The 27,653-nt window shown below is 38.6% G+C and overlaps 1 protein-coding gene across 24 annotated transcripts in view; it reads right to left on the bottom strand.

Annotated features, from left to right (window-relative positions):
- The window catches only part of LIMCH1 (LIM and calponin homology domains 1), a 320,832-nt gene that overhangs the window by 24,537 nt on the left and 268,642 nt on the right, over window positions 1-27,653 (bottom strand). For 23 of the 24 annotated variants that reach the window (XM_081303318.1, XM_081303309.1, XM_081303319.1 and 20 more), the window contains 7 exons: window positions 26,725-26,882; window positions 26,116-26,524; window positions 21,659-21,877; window positions 11,785-11,875; window positions 10,830-10,990; window positions 5,013-5,118; window positions 401-441 (listed from right to left, as the gene is read on the bottom strand). In XM_081303318.1, coding sequence (XP_081159444.1) covers window positions 401-441; window positions 5,013-5,118; window positions 10,830-10,990; window positions 11,785-11,875; window positions 21,659-21,877; window positions 26,116-26,524; window positions 26,725-26,882 — 1,185 coding nt within the window. The remainder of the gene's footprint in view (window positions 1-400; window positions 442-5,012; window positions 5,119-10,829; window positions 10,991-11,784; window positions 11,876-21,658; window positions 21,878-26,115; window positions 26,525-26,724; window positions 26,883-27,653) is intronic. The other variant, XM_081303315.1, reaches the window with a different exon arrangement.

The raw sequence follows: 27,653 nt of genomic DNA, 5'->3' as shown, positions 1-27,653 counted from the left end.
TTGTTTCCAGGCATGATATCAACTTCACATACTGATAATCCATGTCTTCATAATTTACCTGATAATATTATCCATGACTTTAAATTGTTCTTTTAAAATAAATTGTTTGGGTTTTATTTTTGGTTGAATACTTTTTTTTTGGTGGTTGTGGTACTAGGGTTAAACCCAGGGGTGCTCTACCCTTGAGCCATATTCCCAGTCCTTATTATTTTTTATTTTGAGAAAAGGCTTGCTGAGTTGCTGAGACTAGCCTTGAACTTGTGATCCTCCTGCTTCAGCCTCCCAAGAAGCTGGGACTACAGGAGTGTACCACCATGCCCAGCTGGTTGAATATTGTTTTAAAAAGTGCTGTAAATTGAAATCACATGAATGATCTTGCTCTTTCAAGTGGGTTACTTACCGGTGTAGTTACAGGTGACTTTTCACTGCTTGGAGAATCTACTGCACAGAATGAAAGAAAGAAAGAAAGAAAGAAAAAAAGAAAGAAAGAAAAGATAATGATATGAGTTATTCCTAATTGTCTTTCTTTCAGATCCTCTTAAAGTACTGTGTAGTTCCTATGTCAGCTTGAAAACTAATTCAAAAGCATTAGAAAATCAAAATAAAGCAGACCTCTAAACCCTGAAGCAGGTTGTACCCATCACCAAAAGAAGTAGAAGTTTTCAGGGTAAAATGATTGACCGCATCAATTAGCACCAGGTACTAGACTAGGAAGCAAAAACTATCCCTCTTAGTGCTGGTTCTCAGTATACCTTGCATTCTGGCTTAACTGAGCAATCCTTCCCTATCTAGATGGAGAAGGATACAGAGAGGCCAGATGTCATCCAGGAAGGAAAGAGAGTGACACAGTTAACAAGAGAACCATTACCAGTTTCTGGTTCTAATCTTTGTTTTAAAAAAGGTGGGACTGGACAATAAAGAAAGTAGTGGATAATAACGTTTCTTTGGATTCTCAAAATTGAATGAAATTCTACGGATTTCCTTTCAATTTCAGTGTAACTGGTATTGCTATCATAGAGCTAGCTCTTTGCTAACTGTGTGTCAGAAACAAGCATTTTTTTCCCTGAAATCAGAAATGAAGACAAATGCCAGAGACATCATTGGTTGCCCCAACATGGATTTGTGCACAAAAGAAATGCAGCTACCCAGTATGCAGTTTACCTGACCGGAAGAAAAACTGGGAACGTCGCCAAGAGTTCTGAACTCTAAGCGGAACACTGGCAGTGCCAGGCGACTCTAGATCAGATGGCAGAACAGAACAGAAAACCATGAAACCAGTGAGAGCTGAATAGGACTAAGTCCCACTAGCAAAGAAGGCTTGATTATAGTCGACATGGGAATTGGGAGCCAGTGAACCCGAAGTGCAAAATGTTGTACAAAAAACACATTTAAAAAGTCTGAAGACAACAACAAACAAGTCATTAGAACTGGCACCATTTATGCACTTTTGTCTATCTTCTTGGGGTTAGGTGAAATTTTTTTTAGGCTTATACTTAACAATGATACTGTTTTAACTTTACCTCTCAAAATGGTAAAACAATATGCTAGGCAGGAGAAAAATGCACAGTGGACATTACTTTGGGAGAACACTAGGAAAGTACAAAGGCAGCAGAGACAGGGGGTTTAATTTCTTTATACACATGATGCTTTATGAAGGTCATGTGTGCAAGTCTGTGGCAGATTAAAAAAAAAAAAAAGAAGAAGTGTCTATGTCTGTACATGGTGCAATGAGTACACAGAGCTCCTGGCAAGTGTTCATATCCTTACACTCCAGTTTTTGAAGTGTGTGCCTATTTTACTGAAACACGATTTTGACATACCTTTCTACTGGTGTGTGAGAGTTGAAAAAAGGATACTGGTCACCTTTATATGTCTTTTATAAAACTTCTCATAGCATTTAAAGACTGAATTGATGTGTATGTGTGTGTGTTGGGGAAACCTATGGAACATTAATTAGGGTTGACTTTTGGATCTTTAGTGGCCATATGATCAGTGTATAAACAGATGACTTTAAAGAAATATGGGTGATATCACTCTCTGGGGGCAATATTATTATTATTATTTCTGAGAGAATTTATTAGGTGTGGCTCCAGGAATCCTGATCCTGACCTTATGGTTCTTTTGGACTTGATATTCGATTTAAGACTAGTCACTTAAATGTGTACTGGCTTTCTTTTCTTTTCTTTTGGTAATGGGGATTGAACTCAGGGGCACTTAACCATATCCCCAGCCTCTTTTTTTTTTGTATTTTATTTAGAGACAGGGTCTCACTGAGTTGCTTGGTGTCTCGTTAAGTTGCTGAAGCTTGCTTTGAACTTTTAATCCTCCTACCTCAGGCGCCCAAGCCACTGGGATTACAGGCCTGGCTTGTACTGACTTTATATCTGGGCAGAGACCCATTATTTCCCCCCATTCCAAGCCCAATAAAAGATAAATCATATCTTTTAAGGTTACATTTATTAAACGTCTTTTGCTCCCTTTAAGAATTTCATAAATGCCAAACAAGTATTACTGTTATTTTTGTAGCTATCAGTGATGTCTTTGAGGTACAATTTAAATAAATACTTTGATTCTGTGGTTTTTGGGGTGTGTTCCCCAGATCTCCACATCAGTATCACCTGGGAACTTGTAAGAAATGCAACTACTCTGGCTCCTGTCTGGACCTACAGACTCGTACCCTGTGAGGGTAGGCACTGTGCCCCACGGGGGTTGGGCACATACTCATGTTTGAGAACTCCTGCTTGAAGCCATGACTCTATGATGTAAACAGTTTTCTTTTATGGCGGGGCTGGGGTCGGGGTACTGGGGATTGAACTGAGGGGCACTCGCACTCAACCATCAAGCCACATCCTCAGCCCATTTTTGTATTTTATTTAGTGACAAGGTCTCACTGAGTTGCTTAGTGCCTCACTGTTGTTGAGGCTGGCTTTGAACTCGGGATCCTCCTTCCTCAGTCTCCAGAGCTCCTGGAATTACAGGCATGTGCCACCGTGCCCCATGTGAACACTTTTCTTTTCAGGAAAGCATTCAGGAATAGTTTATTTCTGCTGGACAGCTCCTATTGCTACTATTCTGCAATCACTAGATTACCTTATCAGTGGTTATTCCAGGCTAGGTACTAAGCAAAACGCTTTTTACAAGTTATATCATGCAATGCTTCTGATGTCCCTAAAGGCTGGTGTAATTATTATTTCTAATTTACAGGTGGCAATTAGACATTAGAGAGAACCCAATGGGTGTATAGGTAAGAACCAGGTGAGCAGGAATTGGAACCCAGACATTCTATCACCAGCCTCTGCAGCTACAATATAATTCTCTCTTGGAGTCTCTGCAGCTCCAAACATAATTCTCTTAAAGTTTCAAAATGTTCCAGTGCTACTAAATTTTATTTTTTTAATCATTCAAAACTGGCAAAGCATGAAGTAAAATCCCAGTTCAATAACACATTTCCCCAAATCAAAATGCCTTACAACAGGTAATGGAATATATAAATACATGACAATACAACTAATTAATATGGCTTAAAATATCTATTCCCACTCTATATTCCTTATCCACACAATTACAAGTGCTAGAAATAGGGCAGAATTAAAATCTGTCTAAATATAGCCAATTGCTGGCCCAGTTGTGAGCCTTGATTTTTTTCCAGTTCCCTTCAGGATTGTAGGCCTGACAATTTAAAGCAAATGCTTTGAAGATAGTATTGAATTTACTTCCACATGAAGAGATGAATGACCATCAGTACATGTGCCAATTAATTCCCCACCGAGTGTTCCCTGTTTTATATAAAGGGCCCCAAAAAACTGTCAACAAAGACTAATGGGAGGCAATGCAGATTCTGTCAATGGTGACCCCAAACAGCTGCCCATCCTTAAAAAGAGAAGTAATGATAAACCCCAGTCACAGTGAACCTGTACGATCCTTGTTTGCCTGAACTGATAAATCAAATCTAATACACACTGGGGAAAGCAAATTTTAAAAGAAACACAGGAATCTTATTGTCCTACCTCCCAAATGCTAGCCATTTCCACATCTAGAGAACCTGCATTGGTAAAGCCCAGTGATCTGTTTTGAAGAATAATCCCCATGGATGGTGCAACTCTCAGGACCCATCCTTCAGGGCTCATATTTGTAAGGGTCCTTCCTGGTGGTATGGGCACCTGAGTTTCTCATGAGGATAAAGGGATTAAATTTGGATTCTTACAGAGCAAAGGGGTGAATTCATTAACCCATATATGGCCTATAAGGTACTTGGCGGGGGTCAGTGTTATTTTAAGATCTTCCATAGTAATAGTAGGTGCTATTTAAGATCTTTGTAGGCCCTCACTCCTATTTTTAGAGGTCACCCATTCTCCCATTATATTAAAATGTATCAAAAATATGCAGCACATTAAAATATATCCTCAGTATGTTCTCACATATACACTAAGAATGTTTTTTTTTAATGTTTCATGTATTCTTTTACTATAAAATTGTTAAAAAGGTTAAAATGGTTGCCTACCAGTCACACATTTAATCTACATAGTGAATGCTTCCTCATCATGTACAAGCAGAAATTATTAATGGAGTAAAAAACCTGACTTTTAAACAAAATTACTGTCAAGTTAAATGAATATTCTATGAAGACTAAAATGAAGAATAAATATGATGCAATATTAAGATCATAAACTTTTCAAAACACTTATTGATTTTTAAAAATTTTAATTGACACTCTATGTTTTGGAGATAATGTAAGAAATTTTAAAAGTCTCAAACATTTGGATAGGCCCCACTGAACCCTATAATGCCTGATGTTGGTGACAGGGGTTCTCAGCTTGATCAAATAGGGAATGTGGCCTCAGTTTCCCATTCTGAAGTTATTTATTCAGCCATCGCGGACTCTGGCAAAATGTCTCCTGGATAAAGGGACATCACAATAAAGGGTGTAGTCATCTTTTAAAACAAAACATTTTACTACAGATGGGCCCAGCAGAATATGTAGATCTAAAATTAAAACTTTTCCTTCTCTTTACCTTGGGAATTGAGATTTGGCAAATGTAGTTGGTTGGTTTCAGGCATTTTGTCCAGAAATGGAAACGTCAGGGTTGCTTCTGGTTCTGGGGATTTTGGCTTCAACACCTGGATCATGGAAAACAAATGTGTACATTATAAGCATTGTCCATGAATAAGTATACATGAAAGAAAGTTAAGGGATCCCTGCCTATTACATAAGTCAATAAGCTCAAATACTAATTCATTTTAATTTTTATTTATTTAAAAAATTTTAGTTATACATGACTGAATGTTCTCTCTGATTTGTGGATGTTAACCCAAAACAGGGAGGTCAGGGAGGGGAACAATACAAATACATGGAATGAGGCAAAGGGGAATGAAAGGAAGGGAGGGGGGAGGGGAATAGGAAAGACAGTAGAATTAATTGGTCATGACTTTCCTAACCTTGTATTTATATATACGACCAGGATAACTCCACATCATGCACGACCACAAAAAGTGGGAACCTAATAGAACGAGTTATATTTTTTTGCATGTTTAATTTTTAAATGGAATTTTTTTTGCTCCTTCCCTAAAATCCTTTCATGCTTTCCTACATCAATATAGAGATCAATTTTTCAGAGAAATCAAATAAGAGCAAGAAATGTGATGATCATTTTCCTTCAAACCCAGAAGACAGTAGTCTGTCTAAACTATACATAACTTGTTCTCCTTTTCTTATTGGCAATCACATATTCTCCTTCTGGTCCCACACAATATTGAACTTATAATGTCAGGAAATGAGATATATCACCTAAGATGCTCAGAAGAAAATCTTACTCCGTAAGTGCTGAACATTATAATAATATTACCTTTTAATGGACATTATTCTCAAGACACTATTCAAACAGCCACAAACTTATAAAAAGCACATTAAAGACAATATACTTTGCCTGTTGGCAAAGAAGCATTGTTATAAATAACAACTCTCAAATAGTGCCACAGCACTGATGCCCTTAGGGAATTTTGTACACATGTTAGACTTCTTGTCCTTCTGGTAGATAGTTCCCAAATTACAGGCTTTACAAAGTCTTCTGTTTGTTTTGTTAAAATGGATTTTTCTTATTATTACTATTTAATTTTATTTGTTTCAGCCTAATCTAATGACCTTTCGTAGGAGCACCTCATGCAGACTTGGGTGTTTCTGCTAAAGACCAGATTATCAAACTTACTTAAACAACATCTAAAACAAGACTCTGATCGTGAATCTGAATGAAGAACACAGCTGTATCAGTCCATGACCTTCTAGCTGCTTGTAGGCCTTAATACCGACCCTGGTCTCTGGCCGGCAGCTGTGTTCCCAATAGATTAATGTGATAGCTAATAACCTGAGGGTGGGTGAGACTAATGGGCCACTTCTTCCATCACAGGTTGATGAGTGATTGGGTTCTCAGGATGAATGAATGTTAGAATTTCTTCTCCATAGTATTTTATTTTTTCGTTATTAATCATATATTTAACCCTAAAAGAATCCTGAGTAAAATATAGTCGAACACCTCATTCATCATTACTGAGGTCAACCAGATGTCCAAATGAACTTGTGTATTAAGCAAACAGCAAAAGTTAGTCCTACTGAAGTTGACAACCCTCAAATCTTCTTTTTAATATATATTTTTTTTATTGGTTGTTCAAAACATTACAAAGCTCATGATATATCATCTTTCAAACATTTGACTCAATTGGGTTATGAACTCCCATTTTTACCCCAAATACAAATTGCAGAATCACATCGGTTACACACTCACATTTTTACATAATGGCATATTAGTGACTGTTGTATTCTGCTACTTTTCCTATCCCCTACTATCCCCCCCTCCCCTCCCATCTTCCCTCTCTACCTCATCTGCTATTGTTCAATTCTCTCCCTTGTTCCCCCCCCTTTCCCCCTCACAACCTCTTCTATGTAATTTTGTGTAACATTGAGGGTCTCCTACCATTTCCATATGCTTTCCCTTCTCTCTCCCTTTCTCTCCCCCCACTCGTCTTTGTTTAATGTTAATCTTTTCCTCATGCTCTTCCTCCCTGTTCTGTTCTTAGTTGCTCTCTTTATATCAAAGAAGACATTTGGCATTTGTTTTTTAAGGATTGGCTAGCTTCGCTTAGCATAATCTGCTCTAATGCCATCCATTTCCCTGCAAATTCTATGATTTTGTCATTTTTTAGTGCTGCATAGTACTCCATTGTGTATAGATGCCACATTTTTTTTTATCCATCCATCTATTGAAGGGCATCTAGGTTGGTTCCACAGTCTAGCTATTGTGAATTGTGCCGCTATGATCATTGATGTGGCAGTATCCGTATAGTACACTCTTTTAGATCCTCAGGGAATAGTTCGAGGAGGGCGATAGCTGGGTCAAATGGTGGATCCATTCCCAGCTTTCCCAGGAATCTCCATACTGCTTTCCAAATTGGCCTTACCAATTTGCAGTCCCACCAGCAGTGTACAAGTGTACCCTTTGCCCCACATCCTCGCCAACACTTATTGTTGTTTGACTTCATAATGGCTGCCAATCTTACTGGAGTGAGATGGTATCTTAGGGTGGTTTTGATTTGCATTTCTCTGACTGCTAGAGACGGTGAGCATTTTTTCATGTACTTGTTGATTGATTGTATGTCCTCCTCTGTGAAGTGTCTGTTCAGGTCCTTGGCCCATTTGTTGATTGGGTTATTTGTTATCTTATTGTTTAATTTTTTGAGTTCTTTGTATATTCTGGATATTAGGGCTCTATCTGAAATGTGAGGGGTAAAAATTTGTTCCCAGGATGTAGGCTCCCTATTTACCTCTCTTATTGTTTCTCTTGCTGAGAAAAAAACTTTTTAGTTTAAGTAAGTCCCATTTATTTATTCTTGTTATTAACTCTTGGGCTATGGGTGTCCTATTAAGGAATTTGGAGCCCAACCCCACAGTATGTAGATCGTAGCCAACTTTTTCTTCTATCAGACGCAGTGTCTCTGATTTGACATCTAGCTCCTTGATCCATTTTGAGTTAACTTTTGTGCATGGCAAGAGAAAGGGATTCAGTTTCATTTTGTTGCATATGGATTTCCAATTTTCCCAGCACCATTTGTTGAAGATGCTATCCTTCCTCCATTGCATGCTTTTAGCCCCTTTATCAAATATAAGAAAGTTGTAATTTTGTGGATTGGTTTCTGTGTCCTCTATTCTGTACCATTGGTCCACCTGCCTGTTTTGGTACCAGTACCATGCTGTTTTGTTACTATTGCTTTGTAGTACAGTTCGAACTCTGGTATCGCTATACCTCCAGATTCACACTTCCTGCTTAGAATTGCTTTTGCTATTCTGGGTCTTTTGTTTTTCCATATGAATTTCATGATTGCTTTATCTATTTCTACAAGAAATGCCATTGGGATTTTGATTGGCATTGCATTAAACCTATAGAGAACTTTTGGTAATATCGCCATTTTGATGATGTTAGTTCTGCCTATCCATGAACAGGGTACATTTTTCCATCTTCTAAGATCTTCTTCTATCTCTCTCTTTAGGGTTCTGTAGTTTTCATTGTATAAATCTTTCACCTCTTTTGTTAGGTTGATTCCCAAGTATTTTATTTTATTTTTTTGAGGATATTGTGAATGGAGTGACAACCCTCAAATCTTAACCTGATTCTATTTCCTCCATGGATGAGGCTGACAGAAACACCATTCCAGATAATGTCTGGTTGTAAATAAAATAGTTAATTGTTAGTAGAAATACACAGAATGATGTTATTTTAAAGGGTCAGCCTCTATGCACGAGAGTTTTGTTTTACAAAGGTGACACCCTCAAGTGAATCAGAAAATAAAAGCTCTTGCAAATACTTTTATGATCACTTTTATCTAAGAACTATCAGTAGGGAAGGAAGATAAGGGAGAAATTCACATGGTGAAGGTGAGAAAATCACTGGGTACAAAGACTCTCATTTTATCTGCTAATCAACTAATAGGTGTCTGTTAACCTGGAGTCCAAAAATGGAATTCTGGGGGTATATGTACTTGGTACTAATAGATATCTAGGATAGCAATCCTGTGTTTTTTATTTTAAGCCTTAAAATATCTGAGAACAATGTTTACCAGATAGCTTTGACTATCCACGGCACAAAAACCAAAAATCAAACTTGAAGATGCCTGGAGACAACTTTCCCATAGTGGGGTATACGTGACAAAGATGGCTCACACCAATGAGTGGACACAGATGAAGAATGCCAATGAATACTTTTTAGTCATGTTTTTCATTTTGTTTGATAAAAAAAAATCTAGGAGAGATATAGAGTTTTCCTTTCAGTTTAGATTTAAGTGAAAAAAATGAGTTTGGAAGGATAATGAAAACAAAATTTCTGGGGCTGGGGATGTGGCTCAAGCGGTAGCGCGCTCAACTGGCATGCGTGCGGCCCGGGTTCAATCCTCAGCACCACATACAGCACTACATACAAAGATGTTGTGTCCGCCGAGAACTAAAAAATAAATATTAAAAATTCTCTCTCTCTCTCTCTCCTCGCTCTCTCTTAAAAAAAAAAAAATTTCTGAGTGTATTGTGGATAAGGCAAAAATCTGCAAAGGTGGGAAATCCTGCCTGTCCCTGACCTATGGCTTGATCTATAATTTAATTCCACTTTACAGACCTTCAAATCCTTCTTGGATTCTCCACATAGAAAAATGGGGACTAGCTAATAGATCTAAAACCTTACATATTTCTCTATATACTTAAGAAAGGACCCCGGAGCACCAAGGCAACTGGCTTTAAGACTGTTCCATGGACACATGGCTCTCAGTTCTGAGCCAGGGACTGTGTCATGATCCTTGTTGAATATCTGGTATCTACTGTAGCACCTGGTACAGAGAAGGTGCACAGTCATTACTGGTTGAGTAAATGAGAGATTAATGAACAAAGTGATAAATTTTTCATTTTAAAGTCAGATCCATATTGTGGGTTGTTTATTTTAATGGTGACATACACCACATTGACTTTGCCAGGTATGCAAGGGAGTAGTTCTCCTTCTTGCTGGCCCATTAGAATTACCTGGGAGTCTTTAAAAATACAGAAACCTGGCCTCTGTCTGCAGATTCTGATCTAGTTAGTCCAGAGTAGGGTTAGTGGTTTTTAAGACTACCAGAGTAGCCAAGGTTGAGATAACTGGGGTAAATGGTGAAGATTTAGTGTCTGAAAACAAACCAAACTAATGTAAATGAGACTCCAAACATGGAAGAAATTTAATAAGAACACAACTTTAAAAGTTATTATAGTAGAATAATAATCTCCCAAGTTTCTTGTTATTGAAATCCAGAGGCATCCAAAGTACTATTGCTAAAATTCAAGTAAATATTAGGAAGAAAATATTTAGAAGGCTGATAAGTTTAAAAGCAAATAAGTGACTTACGCATGGCAAATGAAAACCTAACTTCAGGGCTTTATAAATTGTATTTACAGTTTTCTTTCAAGTACATTGAATTTTTCAAAATTAAAAAAAAAATTATTTAAATTAAATTTTAAGAGATGATGAAAGAATATATGCTAAGTATTACTAATAAGAAGTAAGTTTCAGTGACTTCTCCCTCTCTCATCCTATTTTGGTGTGTATTTTTAAAAATATAACTACATATAGTGTTGCATATTGTTGCATGTTTATATGTACATAACTTTATATGTTTATAATAAATTCTTCTCAATGAACATGTAGTTTAACATGTAGGAAAGCGGATTAGGAGAGAAAACAAATCATCATGCAGCCCAGCCCTGCTGTGGGCAGCACGCAGAGCCTTCACCCCGGGGATTCACTGCCGCCCTCCACTCTGTACTTCACCTTTTGTGACAGCACCAGCTCCACCTTTCCACTCATCTCATTTTCTGGCTTCTTCTGGTCTTTTTCTTCTGGCACATTGTTTTTCATCTGGGGGCTGGAGAACTCCACAAAGGCCACCGTCGGGCTGCATCGAGTCACAGTTGTCGTAAAATGCTGTGGCTCTGAACGGGAGTTAGACAGAAACAGAACGAAGAAACATAAAATCACAAGAGGGACTATGTTCCTTCAATGAGCACTTAGGACTAGTTCCTCCCCTGGCAACATGAAGCTGAGTTACAGTGTGTGTGTGTGTGTGGGGGGGAGGGTGCTGGGGATGGAACCCAGGGCCTCCTACATGCTAGGCAAGCGCTCTACCTCTGAGCTATACCCTCAGCTCAGTTTTTATGAAATTATTTTTGATGTATGTCTTATCTATTGCTGCTACGGTGTGTCAAAATATGACCTTCAAGTCAGGCACCGTAGCGCATGCCTGTAATCCTAGTGGCTCAGGAGGCTGAGGCAGGAGGATCGGGAGTTCAAAACCAGTCTCAGCAACTTAGGGAGGCCCTAAGCAACTTAGTGAGACCCTTTCTCAAAAAATAAAAAGAGTGGGGGATGTGGCTCAGGGGTTAAGCACCTCTGGGTTCAATCCCTGGTACCAAAAAAAAAAAAAGACCCTAAATTGTAGAGTTAGTTATATGAGAAAATATAATATTTTTTTGGAACTGGAGATAGATTTTCAAAAAAAAACAAAACATAACCAAGCAGCAATGAAGTCGGGGATTCTATTTTCATAGCAACTTTAGTTCTATAGTCAGAATTTCCCCAGGAAGCCTCAAGGTGGCAGCACAAGCACACCCCTTATGGAGTCTACCTACTTAACTTTTCCCATTCATGAGGCAACATCCTCAACTCCATCATATCTCAGGAGTTATCATCAGATCTTACCTTAAAACTAGTGTGGTAAGAAACAAACCTGAGGAGGCGAGTTCTGCATTCCCTTTTCTTGGTTTTCCACCATCGTTTTCATCCCCTTGGCTGTCGGGTTCAGTTTCCTCAGTGGTTGTCTGAAAAAGATATCCCCCCCCCCCTCCCTTGAATAATGTATCCTTTGAAGGTTCTTAAAAGATAAAGGATATTTCTTAATAGTAAATTTCAGGCTAACATGGTAGGTGGCCTATGTGAATTATCTCTTCTATTCCCTGGACAGCTTTCTGGTGAGAGTCCATGTTTGTTGGGAGAAGACCATCTCTGAAGGAGGCAGGAGGGCACATGTGTATTCCCTCTTCCCGGCTCTCCTGTCATGTGTACATCCCTACTTCTTGCAAGTTTCTAAATCCTAGATATCATCCACTTGTTCCTCAATACCTTTCGACTTGGCTTATCACAGTGAAGTAGGGTTCTTTGGTTTTGTTTTTTAAAGTTGCAATTAACTTCTCAGTCGCCTGTCCTGGGCATAGCTGCCTGTGGCTCCTAACACTGTGGGTTTTATTCTTGAGGCTCTTTTCCTTTCTGGGCTCCTAGTGACTTCCATTAATTACCGGAGTTTCAATTTGTGCATGATCTCTCTCTCTCTCTCTCTTTCTGTCTCTTTCTTTCTCTGTTCCTGTCTCCCTCCTTCCCTCCCTTCCTCTCTGCCTATTCTTCTCTCACAGGTTCTTCTTCCTTCCTTTTCATCAAAATAGGGACAATTCCTAAAGATTTCAACTGGGCCCTGTTTCCTCCACTTATGCCAAACCACCCTCAAATGTATCAGTGTTTTCCCCAGGTCCACCATTATGTTCTCTCTCCATTTATGACTTGTACTTTCATCAAAGCTCCAGTTCAGCTCAACCGACCATCAGGGTCATGGTAAATGGATGACACTCAACATGCTGATCCCTGTTCCAAATCTGACCATTTCTGTTTATTCCCAGCATGTGAAATAACCTTTGAAGTGACCGTTGACTCCTGCCTCATGACTATTCACATTTGCCAAGTCCTGCCAAGTGTGAAGACAACAGTTTCAAAGCCATCTCTTCCTTTCTGTTCCTGTAGATGGGATCTGTGGTTAGCCCTCACTCCCTGTTCTTCCCCTGAGGGCTCTCTTTCATCTTACCATCCAATCCACCTGGCACACCACCATCATATCATGTTCATCTCTCTTAGCAGGATCTCAATTTATTACTTTTATGCTTGTGTTCTTTTCAGTACTACCTCAGTTGTATCACTTTTATGCTTGATGAATTTATACTAGTAAGAAAATTTAGTCAACCTAAATGTCCAACAACTGGGGAATGGCTGAGTGAATTACTTGTCCATAAGGGACATATTATGTAATCATAAAAAAATAAGCTGTTGAACAATAATTAATGATATGTAAGAATACTTATTATCTAATGTTAAAAAACTTAAACTGAATATATATATATATATATATATATATATATACACACATATATATATGGTATATACATATTTTAAGATTATATATGGCTACAGATATACAAAAATATGCTCATTAATACATATATTAAAACATAAGGGACTAGGGTTATAGTTCAGTAGTAGAGCACTTGCCTAGCATGTGTGAGGCACTGGATTCAATCCTCAGCACCACATAAAAATAAGGTATTGTGGCCCATCTACAGCTAAAATTTAAAAAAAAAACATAAAAAGTAGGGAAATATGAAATGTTATTAGTGGTTATTTGTAATACACTTAAATTGTGGATGATTTTTTTCTTCTCTTTATATACATTTTACTTATTCCAAAACATCATACAATGATGTATGTCTGTAACCAGAATTAAAAAATAAATGTAGTTTTGCATTGTTTTTCATTGGAAGCCAAATGATTTTAGAATAAAATTCAAAATTCTCCCAAGATTATACTAGTTGCTTGATAAAAATAAATGAAATATTAAACACTAGCTAGGATAACTTCACAACTACAGAGAACAAGTCAGTGACTATAGTGTTTTTCAGTAGAAGTTTCCCATAAAGAGCTAAAGTTGAATTTTTAAAGCATATATAAAATAATTCATAAATTTAAAGAAAATTTCAGATAAAGTCTTCAGAAAAGGCATTACTAAATGCTTTATATCCCCCATGGGATCTCAAAAAGTTATAGATTTATTGGTCTCTTGTAAGTGTATATATTCTATCCATAAATCAAAAATTTGCCTCACAAGTCACCAAAATAAAAGCCCTTTAAAGTTAATGCATCAGTGAAAATTGTCAATGAATTTTTAAAAACAAAGAAACTTTAAGCAACAAATCTTTCAAGTTTCTAAATGATTTTATAATAGCACTAGTGGTAAAAATGTTTTTTTTTTTTCTTTTAACAAGTGTGGTGTTTTGAAATCCTTGTAATTAGATGGGAATTTCCTACTGATAAATAACCTTAGATCAGTTCTATGAGAAAATAAAAAGAAGTTAAAATGTAATTTTAAAATCTTGGGTAGGAAATAAGCATCATATTGATATATTTGATGAATTTTATAATTGTTTCATATACCCACAAGTTTGAGTTGAATCTCTTTAAGAGACTTAATGAGTGAAAATAATTAAATATTATAGTTAAGTTGGACAGTAGAGAGAGAGAGAGGTAGATGGTGTCTCTGTGTGTAGATTTACATTGCTATTTGAGCCCCTGAAGAACAACCAGTTTAGCATTATAAAAGAACAAACTGGGTTTTACAATTTAAAGTATACCCACACACATACCGAAATACCTGATAGTATTTTTGTTTTATGATGCTAATATACACAAAACTGGCAGAAACATTGATTTTTAGCTTCCTTCCCCAAATGAATTAGATTATTGAAAACTATCTGAGGCTAGGAAATAAAATTGCAGTTAAAATATGGAGTGATCCTCTTGAGAACACTGGTATTTCCAATTACTAGAAATAAATAACTATAAAACAAGGCCTTTGCAGTCTAAAAATAAAGAAAGAAATAAACATATTTTATTAAATATAAGATGCCAACACTTTTAAGTTGTATTATTTTAGGTAGTACTGAGAAAGAAAGCATATCATTAAATATGGCATACCATCGGTTATAAGAGAAATCCTGATTTAAAGATGAAAACATGAAAAGTGTGCCACTTGGTATCAATGAAATAAGATAATTCATGAAGCCCTGGAGTCATAATATATGATGCAAACAAGGCAAGATTCTCCAACATTAACTACTTCACTATCACTTTATTGGCACACCATATTCCAGTAACATTTGACTTATGCATGACTAATGCACAACTTCTACTTTGAAGAATTAAAATAACTCAACACTTGAACACTGAGCTCTGGACAACCCAATTTTTATTACCTTGAAATGATAGTTTAAAGGTTATATCCTGGCATTTGATACGGTAAAACAATGGTAGCAATAGAAGTAACCACAATCAATATCCACCTCACTTACCAAAGGTCAGCACCGAGGGGGGCTCTTGATGTGAATGATCTCACTTAATCCTCAGAGCAAGTTTAAAAGTAGTAACAATACCTTGTTACAGGTGAGGAAAACTGAGGCCAGGACATTAGGACATGTTCCCTAGTAGGTAGTGGGGTGGGAACTCTGCCCTGTGCTATGACCCCCATGCTCTACCATCTGGACTTGGAGTCAAATCCACCTTCAAGTGGTCCCCCAGTATTTTGAGGTTTTCATCCATAAGCACACTCAGGTATCTGAGAGTTTCAAGTTTATTTCTGAAATGATCAAACTGCCTTTTCACTTTCCTTTCCTCCCTCTACCTCCCATTCATTTATTCTGTACATCAGACCAGAAGGCTGCCAGCCACCAATCCACATCCAGGTTCTGAAGGGGAAGGGGCCAGACATGTAGCCCATGTGAGGCAAACAAATATTCTCCTAAAATGCATTATTTATGGAATTTATACTCTCAAGCTTAGTTTAAATGCACACTAGTCATCAAAACCAAGCTACTACTAGCAAAATATGTGGGATAAATTAAGAGACGCAGCAAACTGCAGTCCAATTTGAATAAAATGATCCCATTTAAAAATACTTTATATGCACTAAGAAAAAGAGGAGAAGGATATACATTTTAAAAACAAACAACAAACAAAACCCCTTAACAGTACTAATTTGTGAATTGCTGGAGTAGTAGGTAGTTTATATTTTCAGTTTTCTGTCTTCCGCAATGTACACAGACTCTCTGTAATCAGGGGAGCCCCCTTTAAGCCAGTTTAATTAAGTTCTGTCTGGCCTTTCCTTCCTGAAGGCTTGTTACTTTTGTACTCACTCCATTACTTCCAAGGAAATGAGTTTCAAAGTTGGCAGTTTTAAGCAGCCCTGATAGAATCAGAGGTTGGCTTCAAAAAAACCTGCCTTACTGGGAAATGTGCTTTCTGACCCATACTTTTCTTTGGTTGCAGCTCAAACAGAGAAGGGGCCTTCCCTTCTCCAATTGGCAACACTTCCTCAGGAACGAAAACAAGTAAATAAAAACAGAGCACTGGATGTGAATGAATGAGCACATGGAAGGGTTTATGTGAGACCAAGCCAGGAGCTGGCCTCTTGACTGACAGAGAAGGGATCCAAACCGGCCCTGGTGCCAGACTCAGCCCTGAGGCCACAGGTGGGAGGTGTCGGCTCCCTAGCTGAAAAGGGATGTGGTCCAGCCACAAAATCTACCTTTGGCTCCTGGCTGCTCCTTTTAATTAGAACCTTGGCAGTGGACTGGTCCAGAGAGGAAGCAAAAGGGTAAGAACCATCCTGAGCCCTAGAGCTTGGGTACTGGTCCTATTTCTAGGCTGCAGGAGCTGGGGAGTTTGGACTGATCCTTTAACCTCTATGGGCTGGTGCAGCGATGCCCAAGGTCCTTCCTGAGCAGATATTCTGGAAGGCTGAGTGATTTCCTGGCTCCATTCTTGAATAACTCATCTGGACAAGAGCCTGGAAAACTAGCCTATTTATGCCCTGGCATAATGACCCAGGTGCCACATATGCAATGTATGTGTTTCTCCTTTCACTTTTAGATCTTCAAGTATGTGCTGCCTCTAGAAGGAAAAGAAGTTCCAAGGAAGATCAGCCTTGCCAGGCCTTAAACCACATATACTTTGGAAACCAACAATATAAGGCTCTTATCCAGGTAAGACGGGCCAGGTTTAATTTTTTATCTTCCCTGATGTATACTTCCTCAAAACCCATAAACGCTTCTGTATCTAAATATCTTTAATCACTTTTTAAAAGCATTCACTCTAACAATCGAATGACTACTTCTGGTTGGAGAAAAATGATTTCTAAAGAAATGTTTGTCGACATTTGACATCTAAAAGGAATCTGCAGTTGGTCTCCGCTGGAAGAAAAGAGCGCCCACTCAGATGCCTTTGCCCTGCCTCCACTGAGAAGTGAAGCTTCAAGAAAGGTCTAATTGTCAGTTTTCCTGGATCCAAAAACGTAAGGAAAGTGCTGAATTTTCAAAAGGAAGGCCCTGAACTTTCTCGAGATGGGAAAAACAGACCTACCTCCTTACTTCTCTTAAGAAAAGCAAACAGACTATTTCAGCCACCTGACAGCTGAGTCTGGCCCTGGGTCAAAGAGGGAGAATCACCAGAGGCCTGGTGGGAAGGTTCGAACCAGCAGGGACAGTGTGGGCTCTGTCATCTGGGATGAGTGGATGAGAGGGAGCTGGTCAACAAGATTAAAGAGTGACAGAGGGGTCAAGGGTGGGGTGGGGTCTTGGGGGCCTGGACAGCAGGACAAAGCCAGAACTGGGAAGGACTGCAGCAGAGAGCTGCAGGAAGAGCCATGGATCTGCAAGGGCAGCTGCCTTCTGGGAAAAGCTGTTCACAAAGCTGTGTGTTTTTTAGAGAATCAGAGCTGGAACAACCGACAGGTGGAGCTGAAAGCTGACATGGAATTCATCTCATTTGTATGAAATTCACATTGGTTCAAGATGGTAATTTTGATGATCTTACTTTCATGAAAATAAAACTGGTATATCACTTGCTATTTTGGGCTTCTGAAAAAAATGTATGACTTCTTTTCTTACAATAGTAAAAATTACTTATGGGCACCTGTAATCCATGAGTCCCTACCCAGACATCATGCTAAGGGTTGTATAGACGTGAATTCTCACTATGACCATCTGATGCATATGCCATTATTATATTTATTTTTAAATATAAACTGAGTCTCAGACAGCTTGCCTTGTTCAGGTGGAGTTTGATCTTTGAGTTAGTGCCTGGAGTACTTTGGATATTTTAGGAAAAGATTGTTTTGGTACCACTGAGGAAAGAAGAGGTTCAAATACAGATATAAAACACTGATAATGGACCAAGAAAAAAAAACTCAGGAATGGCTTTGAGTTTGACCAAAGCGGGGACGGGGTGGGGGGGGGGTAGGACTTTCTACAGGCTCTAAACATAGGATAAATTAGTCCTCAGTTTTAGAACTTCCAAATTCTTTCCCAATCCTATATTCTACGAGTTTGCATTTATGCTATGACATGATTTTCTAACAGAAGCCCATATTTTAAAATGTAAAGAAAAGTGCTATGTTTCCACTGGGCTTTTAGCAGAGATGCAGAAATGAACAACCATAACCTGAAACAAACAAATAAACCACTCCCCCAAAACAAAGCAAAACAAAAACCTCTGAAATATCCCATGGATAACTGGGAAGGAGGGAACTGATCCTTCTATATAAGTGTAGCACCTGGTCACTCTCGTTCCTCATGGGGACCTCTCCCGGGCTCCTTAGCACTGTCCAGCCCTTTAATGCTATTTTTCCCACTATGTGGAATGACTTCCTTCCTCCTCCTTTCCAATACAAATACCTCACTTAAGATCAAGTTTCAAAATCCACATCCCACACAAAACCTCCCAGACTATGCCCAATCTGCAGTGATTTTACCTGTTCTTTGCAATCTTACATCCCTCGGGTCTCCTTACTCTATAATCTAGTATTTAATTATGTATTGCTTTATATTGTTTTCTAGTTGTTTTATGAAAACTTTGGCTTCTCTCAGCAGGTTTATAAATTTCCCTTCCTTACTTCAAAAACTGGGGTCTTCATTTATTCTCGGTTAGCAGGCACCCTAACCACAGGGAACTTGCTATCACAACCTCATTACCACAGGGGTGAGGCAATGAGGGTCATCTGATTTTTGCTGGTATGGGTAGGTACAACTAAAGTATTAAAAAATAAAACCTCAACTGAACTTAGGATCTATTTCTAAAGGAAGAGAGCCTTGATCCCAAGAGCATCAAATGAGAAAGATGAGGAAGAAAGGACCCAGAGATGACATGACGTCATACAACAGTGCCCATGCCAGCCCAAGAGGCTGACACTCCGACCTCCCCTCACCCAGAGGAGGGTCCTGGCCTTCCATGTCTACTCCCTGCCTCCTGCTCTGAATGAATGTTCCTGCCTACTACTGTGGCTGTGCCCTTTGAGCAGTTCCAGCTTGCCCGAAAGGAATTGTGACATTTTAGTGGTGGGTGAGGCTACTCCTCTGTAGACAGTATATCAGTTGGGATGCAGTTTTTAGAAGAAAGACACCATTTAAAAAGAAGAACACTATTCCTTTGAGAGTGCCATGGGATTGGGCAAATGAGTTAGAGACAGAAAATCAAGTCCAAGCTGGTATCAATCTCTGGGAGGCTCTGAAGCACAGACTCCTGTTTAAAGCCGGACACCATATTTTATCACGATCAATTCTTTCCACTTTACAACAGGAAGATACTGGCAGTAACAAAGTCAAGGAGAGCTCTCCTTGGAACAAGAAAGATGGAAGTAAGATGAGCAGGTCTACTGGAAAAGGGATTCTTTTAAAATGACCCTTGGGATGACACACTCAGAGTAGAAAACTTTTGGTGTCCTACATTGCTAGTGAGGATGAAGAGTATCTTATTAAAATGAGGCAAAGTCCCATGTAGCATAGCTAACAACTTTCCTTATAGTCTAATAGGTATATACAAATGGTTACCTGCCCCGGAAACAATGTACCAGCTCCTGCCATTGTTAAAGAGCCTACAGAATTAGAAAGAGGACATACAATGTCACTAGGTATTCAGAACCACAAGGGTTTACTGAAGTAGAGATTACTTGGAACCATGCAATTTCTCCAAGAGACTAACCAGGCTTTTCTAGGAATTTGGACCTATGTCCTGAGTCTAATTAGGATCTGGGTGGTTCCCAGGGGAAAAATCCATAAGGCCACCTTTTATTGGGAGTTCCGGTTACGATAAGTAGGAACTTCTGAAATAGCATAATTTCTTTCAGATCATAGAATTTTGTTTCTCTTAAAGTAAGGTATTTGGGGGAATATGTAGTTACCATAAAAACTTTTTACTGAAGGAAATTTAGAAAAAAGCTCAAAAATGTGGCAAAAGGGAAATAAGAGCAGAATTACTGTCTTAGAAAAATAATCTCACCCCTATAATGTCTAATTAATTTGGGGGCTTCTAGTTACAATTTAAAAGTATAAATTAATGTTTACTCCATCAGTTATGTTCCTATGCTGCTAGAACTTGATGTTCCATTTCATGATAACTCATAAGACCTCTTCAGAAGTTATATTTATGCAAACATAAAGTGAAATTACAATCCAGGTTGACAGACTCGGCATTTGCCTGGGTCACTGAACTTTGCTCTTGGAGACCAGGAAGCATGCTCAGGTGATAGGGACATGATTTGGGTGTCTTCCCATCTGCATCTTTTTTGCATCTTTTTTGAGTGCTGTGAAAAAGAATTATGTCCTTTCCACTTCTCCAAGAAAGATATGATTTTATTCTTCGAAGAACAAAGCCCAGAGATAAGCAAAAATAAGATTCAGTGCAGAGCAGAAACTCAGCCTCTGGTGAAGACAAGTGGATTGAAGTCTGTATCCTGTGGCAGTGACAGTTTTGGCTTGATCAGTTAAACCAGTTTGAGCCTTTTGGGTGAGAGATGTAAGTGAGCTAAGCAAGTGTCACCTTCCTGATGATGTTTCTTATCCAAAGTGGAAAATATAATGTTATTTTGAGTTCTCTTATCTACTATTAAATTGCCTTACCTATTTTCGCTTGGTATCAATAGTATTCCAGTGCTTTAAGTTACTCTGAATTTAAAGGGTTAAGTTAATTAAAAATAGTATATTTTAAATAAATTTTTGCCCTTTTTAACTAAAAAGAAAAAGATCCTTTAATATATATAATGAAAAATGGAAAGTCAAGCTCTGATAGCACCAGTTTGTTTATTTGTTTTCCAAAATGTAGTAAGTCTACTGAAATCTTAAACCAACAGGGGAAAGGAGGCATTTTAAAAACTGATTTATTTTTCCATACCATTGGACACCAATAATCTGAAGCTAAGAAAATAGTTTCATTGTTATGGATTGAATTGTGTCTTCCCAATTCCTTATGTGGAAATCCTGACTCCTAGTACCTCAGAATGTGACCTTATTTGTTAGGGTTGTTGCAGGTGTAATTGGTGAAGATGAGATCATATTGGAGTAGGGGCCCTTATGAAACAGGGGAAAGTCATGTGCACAGGGAGAAGAGCATGGGAAGATAGAGGCAGAGACCAGTATGATGTGTTTACATGCCAAAGAATGTCAAGACTTCCAGAAGCCACCAGGAGCTAGGAGAGAGCAACCCAACAGATTCTCCCTCACAGCCACCAGAAGGAATCAGCCCTGCCAACACCTGGATTTTGGACTTCTAGACACTAGGACTTTGAAATAGTTAATTTCTATCATTTAAGTCCCCCAGTTTGTGGTACTTTGTAATGGCAGCTCTAGCAAATGAATATACCCAAGTAGGAAGAAATGATCATTATCATAAACTGCTTATTTTAAAAGATGGGTTCATCTATAACAGAATTACACCAAAGAGAGAAAAATATCCATTCTTACCACCAGTTGCTGAGGAACAGAATTTGGCTTCTTGATGTTAATCTCAATGCTATTGTTGTCTTGTTTCACCTCCACGGGGGACCCATGGACTCTGGCCACACCTTCAAACATCTGGGATTTGGTTAGGGTTGGGGCAAGTACTCCTGTGGGTCCCTCTTTTTCCTTCTCCTCCTCATCTCCATGGACCATCTCTCCATTCATGCTGATTTTCCCATCTACCTATAAATCCACAACAAAACAAAACTGCTGTTCCCCAACCAAAGACAAAAACAATATAATACATTCAAAATTGCCTTAAAGAATCATCAGTGATTAATCAGAATCCAAAATAAAATAAGGTTTCTCAAACATTTTCATTGGTTCTAGAAGTTAGGGTTTTTATAAATGATATCTCTCCCCCACCCACCACCACCAGTTCTGGCGATTGAACTCAGGAGGACCTTACCACAGAGCTACACTCCCAATCCTTTTTATTTTTTATTTTGAGATAGGATCTCACTAAGTTACCCAGGCTGGCTTTGAACTTGTGATCTTCCTGCCTCAGTCTCCCAAGTTGCTGGGATAACAGGTGTGCACCTGGCTATAAATGCCATCCTTAAGGGCTTTTTAAAAGATTGTCAGTCCAAAATCATAGAATTTGGAGGGAAATGGATGGCATTAGAGCAGATTATGCTAAGTGAAGCCAATCCTTAAAAAACAAATGCCAAATGACTGCTTTGATATAAGGGGAGTACCCAAGGACAGGGTAGGGACGAAGAGCTTGAGAAGAAGATTAACATTAAACAGGGATGAGAGGTGGGAGGGAAAGGGAGTGAGAAGGGTAATCGCATGGAAATGGAAGGTGATCCTCAGGGTTTTACAAAATTACATATAAGAGGAAATGAGGGGTAAGAGAAGAATAATACAAGTGGAAGAAAGGATTTACAGTAGAGGGGGTAGAGAGAGAAATGGGGAGGGGAGGGGAGGGGAGGGGGGATAGTAGAGAATAGGATAGACAGCAGAATACATCAGACACTAGAATGGCAATATGTAAATCAATGGAAGTGTAACTGATGGGATACAGCAATCTGTATACGGGGTAAAAATGGGAGTTCATAACCCACTTGAATCAAACTGTGCAATATGATATATTAAGAACTATGTAATGTTTTGAACGACCAACAATAAAACAAAAAAAAAAAAAAGATTGTCAGTCTTCTCAGGCGACTTTACTATTAGATTACATTTTATGCTCATCTGATGTATGGTGTGTTTTTACTTTCAAGTATAGAAAACCAAAGAATCTTAACACAAACACGTGCCACCTATTTGGGTTCTAGTAATTTTTTCATTAAGTTATTTATCACTGCTATTTATAACTTGGACTTTTTTTTCTGGTTAGAATATAAATTAGGTGAAACCTACCTCAGATAAGGAATACTCTAAAAGTTCTCATGGTGTATGGGTCCTTTTTCTGAAGCTATTGTGGAGGGCAGGGGATCTGATACTACAGCACATTACAATGTATCCCTTTTTCTAGTTGGTTTTACAACCCCAATTTTTGCAAGAAAAGAAGATCATGTATGTTAAAACTTTTTTTTTTTTAAATTTTGTACTCACATCTTAGGGAGACAGTGAGAGCAAGAAGGAGGAGCAGACAGGGTGGTTAGCCTTGCTTATAAAAAGACATCTAGAAATCTCTATCTTGAAGTTTGAGGCAGACTGTACTGTGATTATAAATAAGCTCTGAAGTCAGATGACTTAAGAGGGAATCCTGACTCTACCTCTCAGCAGCCATGGACTCTCTAGCAAATTTCTTACCCTCTGCACTCAACACAAAAGTGAACATGACAGTATCTCCATTGTAGTAGTGTTATGAAGATTATATTGTTAGGGGAAGAGGGTAATATGTGAACAGAGTTTAGAACAGTACCTGACCATTTTAAGAAATATTTATTAGCCATTATTGCTGGTAGGCCTTCTAAAATCTTAAAAAAGAGATAATGGGGGTCCAGATATTAATCATAGTTTATTTACCTTATGCCACTGGCTTTCATACTCTATTATGTGATACTCATTTAAAAAAAGAAATTTAAATTACAACTCAGCACATAAATATAAATGTGGTAATAGAAGTTTCTCAAAGCAATATTTTCTTATTTTGTGTGTGATCACTATGCTAATTTTTGTAATGTATTTTATCCATTTTGTAATGTATTTTATCATTTAAAATATGCTGATTCCTAACCACTAAATTGATATAATAATCTAACAACAGGTAGCAACTCTAAATTTATTTATTTATTTATTTATTTATTTTTAATATTTTATTTTAGCTTTAGGTGGACACAATATCTTTATTTTATTTTTATGTGGTGGCTGAGGATCGAACCCAGTGCCTCACGCATGCCAGGCAAGCGTGCTACTACTTGAGCCACATCCCCAGCCCCGCAACTCTAAATTTAAAAAAAATACTGGCTTAAACTATTTCACTTGATCTTCCTTTACTATTTTTTTAAATAGAATGCATACTTTTATTTTATTAGTTTATTCTATATTTATGTATTTTTTAAGATGGGAGTCTTGCTATATTGCCCAGGCTGGCCCTGAACTCCAGGCTTAAGTGATCCTCCTGCCTCAGCCTCCTGAGTAGCTGGGACTGCAGTGTGCACCACCAGGCCAGGTTCTTTATTTTTAATCTTGTTGTACTGGGGAAACAACTGATCTATGATTCTGTCTTCTCCCTCCCAAGAGGATGGCTCTGCCAATACATGCTTCCCTTGGTTTCCCTCCTGATATTTCCTAATAAGAACTGTCCTGTGTACATTACCTTTGGCCACAATTGCCATCCACCCACTCAGTGATGGAACTGTAGGCTATCAATAGGGGTGACGGTCATCAAGGCCAATGATAAATCCAGGGGACAGATATTAGTGAGTGGTCGAAAGTGAACATCGGTTTTGAGACCTCTATTCAGGTACACGACGCACCCCTCCCGATGCTGTCTGAGGACTCAGCCACGGTCTAGCCCCAATGGTGAAGGACAGGTCTACTCAGAGCCCAAGTTGTGCCATAAAAGTCATCTGTCATCACTCTTCTGTTTAAATGATCATATGACGTCATTCATATAAAGGAAGGGAAGTGAACATCTAAACGATATGTGACATCACAGATACCCAACTGAATAAAGGTATTCCCTACCCCTGTCGTGGCTGCCTCAGTATGAAAGATTCTGTCATGGAATGTCATAGACCACTGCCATGGGCCCCAGGTGAAGGAAAAGTACTCAAATACTCAGGTGGACCACAAGAGCATGTGTGCCGGTGTGTGTGTGTGTGTATGTGAGTCTGCAACATTCATAGCTCATTTTATCCAGAAAATTTTATTTATTTATTCACTAAACATTTGCCGAGTGCCCACTGTGTCCTGGGCACCAATGCCAAGCTCTCAGGATGAAGCTATGAATAAAGAAGACACAGATGCAGCCTTGAAAGGAATAAACATTTCAATTTGATCCAGATGAGACAGCGGGGGGGGGGGCATTTTTCTTTTGTTCTAGCAAAGCCTAAGGCATAGATTTTTAAGATTCAGAGTTACTTAAGCAAAGTAAGAAACATCCCTTGGACATTCAATGACAAAGATACATGGCATTATGTGGCCCAATGAATTGAGTTCCACAAACTTTTCTACTGTCATAATAGTCAATCTCCCAGTGATGAATTCTACCTTTGTGTTCTATTATGAACTAACTGGTGTAAAGGGACAAGGGGAACTTATTTTTCTTTGAGGTCAAAATAACTTAAGACAAAAGATGAGTGCTTCCTCATAATACGAGGGAAAATACTGGCATCTGAAGAAGTGAGAAGACGTTTGGTTGTCGCAGGTTCTTTGATTCTGGAAGATTATTTTATACATTCACTGTAAAACAATCTAGCTTCTTCCACTCAATGAAAACACTGTCTCATTTGAGGACTAAATATATCCCATGTTCCCATGTGTTCCGTGTATTTTTTTTCCAAATGTAGCATCTTTTGAACATGATTTGAATTTCTTCCTAAAGGAGATATAGTTGTATATATTTTTATTTAAACCAAAAGCAGTTCAAATTTTGAGGAGTCTGCCATACCTCTAGATAGCTGGAGATACTAGATTATTAATACATTAGGATTTGTTTCCACTCTCTAGAAAGATCATGCCATTAAGTCAAACCAGAAAACAGACCTTGCTCATGGAGATGACTCAACTATCAATCTCACTGAAGTTCACTGACACTAACCATGGGAAATAAGAGGAACATCTACCCCTTAAGTATATGCCAACCAAATCCCCTGAGGCCCACACATGAACAATTATAAATATTAACACATTTGGCTTTTGTTTGATAAAAACAACACCATTTTCTTGAGTCAGGATGTTATCTCTCTCCATTGACTACCTAGAGTTCAGCTTTGGTTCTACTCTTAAGTAACTCGTCCTACCTTAAAGGTCTTCAGAACCTCCTGAGAGTTTTTGGGCTGGGAGTAAGGCTTGGGTGTCAGCATAGGCACTGCTTTGGGAGTGACAGTTTTGCTTGGAGATCCACTGCCAGCGGACGTGCTCGTGTCCAGAACACTGGCACGAGTAATGGTGGTTTCAACGGTGGCAGTGAATTTGGGTGGAGGCAGTGACTGTTGCCGCAGGTATTTCATAGGGTTTGGGTCATTTGGGAAGGAGGAGAAGTTTGGCTCTGTTGAATGGCTTCTTTCCAGAATTTTTGGCATCTCCAAGCGTTCGAGAACAGCCTCACTGATGGTGAACCTCTCGATGTACTGCTGAAGGATCCCTTCTGCCTCCTCCTGGGACCGTGCATTCTTATATGCCTCGTGCAATTCTCTCTCTCTTCGCTCTCTAGAGGGTGGGCGTGGGACATGGGAGGAGGGAAACAAGAAAGGCAACAGTCATGACAATTGCAAAGAAGACCTTGGGAGGAATCAAAGTAGAGTAAAACCAAGAGTATCAACTCAAGGTGTTAGAACTTTCATAACCACTGACATGTTTTAGAAAAAGATAATGTTGTACATTGAAAAATATCAACAGAAAGAACCCACTTTTCTTGAACAATTTCTCTGTAGGTTTTGATGCTTTTCCTTCGTTCACTTGTCCCATCTTCTCCAGCTAGTAACTTCTCCATTTTTTTCCTTTCTTCCTCTTTCTTGATCAAGTCCTGAGAGGCACTTCTTCTACGACTCTTCCAACGAGCCAGGTCCTGGGGGGAGAGAGAGAACACTCTTCTTCAGCTTGCACAGAATTCCTTTTCTACAATTTAGAGTTTAGTGAGCACTGGTGCCAGACCCGGCTCTACGCAAGGCCAGCCCCACACACTCCACTGTAAGTCTGGTAGGAAGTAGGATGCTTCAAAGACAGGAAATATTCCCACATTATCTGTACTGTCCAGAGCAGGACAGCACATTTATTTAAACATGTCAGTGTGAAATATGCAATCGTATTTTATGTCATTTGCCACATAGAGCATGCCTCACCAGATAACTGTGAGAAACTTTATTTCTTCCTATTTATGATCTCTGCATTTTGTGACTAGATCTCTGACAATTAAATGGTAGAGATTAATTTATACAATTTCTTAATGGAAGGAAATAAAGGCAGAAAAAATATTGGCTTTGGAGTCTTACAGCTCTGGTGATTCTATATATATTAGTTAACTGAATCCTTGGGACCAACCTTACCACAAATTCTACAGGTAGTTATAGCATAATGAAGAGTGAGGACTCTGAGGTAAGACAGATGGGATTGTGGCTAGGGGAAATGACCCAGCTCTGACTTTTCCATGCTTTTGAATCTTGGGCATGCATCTCAGTTTCAGTATCTCTAAAATGGGGATAAGGACACCTTTGTTTACAGGTCTATTGGGTTAAATGGGATAATACAGGTAAGGCATAAGGCACATAGGCTCAATGTATTTGCAGATTCAGTTGTTACTACATTTCAACAACTTTAGAGAAGTTAATCACTTTGATCA

Source organism: Spermophilus citellus (genome assembly GCF_964194105.1).
Source record: "Spermophilus citellus genome assembly, chromosome: 8".
Taxonomy (NCBI): Eukaryota; Metazoa; Chordata; class Mammalia; order Rodentia; family Sciuridae; genus Spermophilus; species Spermophilus citellus.
Note: the sequence above shows the minus strand (reverse complement) of the source record. Positions and strands in the feature narration are given on the sequence as shown.